The sequence below is a fragment of the Cyclospora cayetanensis genome, unplaced genomic scaffold (genome assembly GCF_002999335.1).
Source record: "Cyclospora cayetanensis isolate NF1_C8 unplaced genomic scaffold, CcayRef3 CcayRef3_contig_104, whole genome shotgun sequence".
NCBI classification, from domain to species: domain Eukaryota; phylum Apicomplexa; class Conoidasida; order Eucoccidiorida; family Eimeriidae; genus Cyclospora; species Cyclospora cayetanensis.
In genome coordinates, this window is record NW_020312042.1 from 34,511 (window position 1) to 39,327 (window position 4,817).

General features: G+C 51.9%; 1 protein-coding gene across 1 annotated transcript; it reads right to left on the bottom strand.

Moving 5' to 3' along the window:
• Positions 1–833: 833 nt before the first annotated feature.
• On the bottom strand, positions 834–4,066 carry LOC34619786 (mediator of RNA polymerase II transcription subunit 15). Its single transcript, XM_026338430.1, has 3 exons — positions 3,835–4,066; positions 1,865–3,583; positions 834–1,624 (listed from the first exon to the last, which is right to left on the bottom strand). Exons 1-3 carry the CDS (start codon positions 4,064–4,066, stop codon positions 834–836), a joined length of 2,742 nt encoding a protein of 913 aa, XP_026194215.1.
• Between the last annotated feature and the right edge of the window lie 751 nt (positions 4,067–4,817).

Genomic DNA, 4,817 nt, shown 5'->3' on the forward strand with positions numbered 1-4,817 from the left:
ACCGGATGTTGGGTAGTCTGTTGAGTAATGTTTAATCCTTTCCCGAACGTCCACAATTACTACGGGGCTCCAAGGTGACCTAGGGATACCAACGGGAACAGCCAACGTAGCGGGCTTGGAGCAGGTTCCTGCTGCTGGTGTCTCGTCATGGCCCTCCATAACAAAAACCTTGGCCATAAAGGTAGGGATAAGCTTAAACAGAGTATTTATGTTCTGTGGTAGGGGGCAGGCAGCATGTGCTGAAGTGCAACGGTCAGTGTCTCCGTAGCAGCAAGCCACGTGCTCTATCGCCGCCATCCTTGGACGACATAAGTTCTCATATGGTGAACACCTGAATGGCGCGATTTAGCCTGCCACTACTATGGCCCTTATACAGGAACGTTTGGGAGACTTTTTGTGTACCTGTGCCGAAGTTTAATATGCTTTTTACCACAAACCCGTGCAAGAGCAGACGAAATAAAGAAGCCAGATGCTCCTGCTGTGTGCAAGGCTCCAGGGAAGATATTGGGGCCTGGGAGAGCCTCAGCACAGAGCTTACGGCTTTTCGAGGATAGCTCTTGGGTTTTGATTCAACGGTTACTCCGCTGTGGCCTGGCACATCTTCATGTGCGGGCCATGGGAGAAGTGTCGGCCTCCATGGGAATGGGGAGAGATAAGCATACAGGAGTGCTCGAAGGGGACAGCAGCTGTAAAGTTTGCTATGGGTCGCAACACTAATAAAGGAATTCCAGCACCTGTTCAACGCTTGGACTGCGGTACAGCTAGTGCAAGATATGCAGACCTTTGCTGCACAGTGTTGCAGGCTGGTGAGCGGTGTTTTTGTTCATTTTGCTTTACCCTTGAGACCATTCCTCTGGGATGTAGACTATTCGCTCCAGCGTAAATCCTTGAGCGTGGACACACTTGAGAAATTCTGCCCTCTTGTTGAGGACCGCGGAAGGTATACACTTGCTTTGAACATGATTCACGCTGATGGGTAGCTCGTGCAACAAAAACTGAGGAGTCCTGGGCATGTGGCTCACAATGTATTCATCTGTTGTCTCCCGTAGCCTCCCCTCATGCCACAGGCAGGCGTACAAGTCCTTTAGGATGGAGATACAAGCTGGGTATGATGGAGAACGGCATTTTTTGCTGCGGACGTCGCAGAAGCCAAACCCTCCCACACCCCAACATTCCCTGTCTGTAACGCAGTTTTTCTTGTCGAGCACAGTGCATCTCCCGGTGAACTTCCTAAATGTCCTTACGATATCTCTGCCCAAATTGTTGCCATACGGATTAGGCGTTTCCAGTGGAGATGGTAGCGCTAGCTGAGGGGGCATTCCTCCTTGAAGATGAGATGAATGCGCAGAGTGGCCGTATTCAAACCGCTGCCAAGGGGCACAGACGCTATCTATGTCCACATTGTCTGTCAGCACTATCGGATCCCCTGCGGAGGCGTGCCGGGAAGAGAACCATGGACTACACTCCCCGTTGACGCAAGAAAGCCGGTCTTCACACTCTCGCGCACTGTCCCCGACACATGCCGCCCCTTCTCGTTTCCTAGGCTGGCAGCCTTGTGAGGCATGCAAGAAGGAGCAGTAGTGGTGCTGCAGCAGACAAGCGCAGAAGCAGGCAGCGAAACCGGCTCAGACACTTGTAATAAGAACCTAGACAGGCAAATTGCATGCTTTAAAGTCACATGAATCATTCTTATGATAAAAAGCCTTAACAACAGCCAGTCAACACAGCAGCAACCGGAATTTTGTTTTTCCAAGGAGCTAATCCTATGCAATCCAAAACGTGTTTCCTTTTCTTAAGGGCTGGAGCCACGCGTACAGCCTTCAGAAAGCCTTTCTCGGCCACATCGCCCTGTACTAGCCTGAACTCACCGTTGCGCAGCATCGATCCAACCAACAGCCGCCCTTATACTCTGGAGGACGGCGGTTTGGCAGGCCTGGTAGAGTTGCCACGGGAGGGCTGACTGCTGGATGGGGCGTTAGAGGAGTATGCAGACCCGTGTTGAGGGGAGGCGATGGGAGGGGCCCCCCAATCGATGGGGTCACCATGGGCATATTGCCAAGCGGCGGGAAAGTAGGTTGGGAGGCAGTCGGGAAGTGCGAAGGGAGCGGAGGCACCACGGGAGGCAGGCGAGTGGGAATAGGCGGCCGCTGCATATTAAAGGGAGGATTAAGAGGAGGGAGGGGCCCCATAGGGCGTCTTACCGGAACTCCTAAAGGCGAAACAGGATTGACAGCAGTGCTGATAATACCTGGGAAAAAGAGCCCCTCGAGTTCTCCGCCCTCTTCGTCAGAGGCAGTGTCTCCTTGCGACTGCTCCAAGGAAGCGGCAGAGACCCCAGAAGATCCTGAGGCCTCCATTGCCTCTAATGCGGAGTCATAGGAAGAGTACCCCCGCTGCTGCTGCTGCTGCAGTTGTTGCAGCTGTTGAAGCTGCTGCAGGTGCACAGGCACTTGATTCTGCTGCTGCAAGGACCCGAGGGACGGGAAGACACCTATGTCGTAGTTAGGGGATCCATAGATGTTCTGCTGGGGAAGGTTCGTTCCCATTGAGGCCATGCCAGCAGTACCAGGCAGCTGGGGGGGCAGCGATGGCGGGAAAGCCCCAAAGGTAGAAGGGAGGCTGCTCTCCTGATCCTCTGGAGTGAAGGCGTATGACACACCCGTAAACAGCCGAGCCAGTCGCTTGGCCAAGGAGCCGTTTAGAAGAGGGCGACTCTGTGATGACGTTGCTAATGAAGGTTGTGGCTGTTGAAGCGTGTGAAGATATTGCTGCGACATATCAGATCCCCAGGGAGCCTGCTGACCCGCAATAGTCTCCTCCCCCTCAGAGGACCCCCGTTCGCCCTCTATAGCCCCAAGAGCCTGCCCATACATGTCTCTCGGCGTAGTAAAAAATTCTGCCAACTCCTGTGGTGTAACGGTTTCTCCCAAAATGGCTGACACCTCTGCAGCCCGCTGCTCCCATGCACGCCGGATGGCTTGCTCGTCCAGCAATGATTCTTGTTCATTCTGACTAGAATTTTGGTGTCCTAAAGGCCTTTTCTGTATGCGTTTGTTCATTGTCTCTCCTGAAGAGTCCTTCCAACTCTCATATTCTTGTTTTAGCAGTCTCGATGTGCGCGTAGGCTCTGTGTTCGTGGGCTGGGGCTGTTGCTCCTGGTCTGCGCTGAACCCATTAACGGCCAGTGGCATTAAGAGCTCTTTCTGTTGCTCGAGAAGCAAGTGTTGGTGGTCAAGGGGAGACATAACTGGCTTACAGACACCCTGGACACACTGTAGGCAGCCTGATACACAGTGACGGAATCGGTCGCATGAGGCACCTGGGGGTAGATCCTTTACAATACAGTAGCGTGACAGGGAGTGCCTACCCCCTAAGGGCTCTCCGTCCACAGTCTGTGTGGCAGCATATCCGCAGATGCCAGACTCGCACAAAAAGGCATTCTGCTCCGTACAGCTGCCCCCCACGGTTATCAAACGGCGACAGATCTTCAGGTAGGGATCACAAGAGAGCCCCGTGGAACAGAGGTGCACAGAGGCTGCACAGCTCTTGCCTTCCCCTTCACTCCAAGGCAGCCGGCAATATCCTGAGGGCACAACTGACAGGCATAAGGTGCTAATGCTCAAAGAGGGGGCAACAGCAAGCTCAACCGGTCAAAGAAATCCAAAAGCACACATTAGGTCCTTTCCTTTCTATTCAGTGGGCCTTTGTAGCGGCTGCGGGGGACAGACCAGAAAAAGCGTATAGTAAGCTACCTAAAGAGGGATATGACATGATGTAATCATTTCGGGGACTAACAGCGGACGATTTCATGTGTTCGTCTTTCCAAGTGAATACCTGTCCTTTGGTCTTTGGCGGTTGAGCAGATGAGAGGCATTTTGCATCTTGTACGCCTCCAATCGCTGTTTCCGCTCCAGTCAGCGCTACAGCTGTCACCTAGGGATGAAAAGCTCTTTTCTAAGACAATCCATTCCTCCTTCCGCAACACGATAACAAGGGTGAGGATCAGCACCGCAATCAGTAGCACCGCAATGCCCACACCTATTAGTATCTTTGTCAGCTTCCTCATCCTCTCTTCTCAGTTCTTCTAGTCTACAGGTTACGTGCTGCTTCTCGAAGAAGGCTGAGGAGCGGCCTTGTAACACCGCTATTTCTATCTCTATCTCCCAACCATCGGGTAGAAGGATCATCACCTTGTAACAGGAATAAAGGAACAGATGAAAGGAATGAAAGAAAAGTGGAAACAAGGGACCATTCCGATTGTTTGGAAAATTACCGGCAAAGTACAGTGGCCTTTCCTCCACGGTAGGGCACGGTCCACCGGGATTACAAAACTAGTGTGTGGCGTCTGAAATAAACCTTGTTCGGGGCAAGTTAATACCTAAATCAAACTAAGTACATTTTTAACTCCCATACGGGAATATTTCATTAGGAGAGTGTGCAGAGTAAGTCATGCAAAGCCCTTACAATCTCAACCTGCCCGCCTGTCTGCCAGCGAACGCGATTCAGGACCCTATGCCGTTAGCCCCAAACACCGACACCTACCCTCCTCGGCTCACAGCTAATTTGTTACTATTTTTAATGCTATTAGCTATGTAATAACTATAGGATCGTCAGTAGAAGGTCACCACGAAGCGCAACTCGGAGAACCCGACAGGAAGATCTTAGGCCACTCTGGATGGGAGACTGCTAGGTCTAGAGAATAACGTGTTTTCCTTTTCCCTACATCGTCAATGTTTTTTCGTAGGACTTGATGGCTTCCGCCGAATATAGATATCGTGATCTAGAACGAGTAGATCTGTATACAACACTCACTTCCG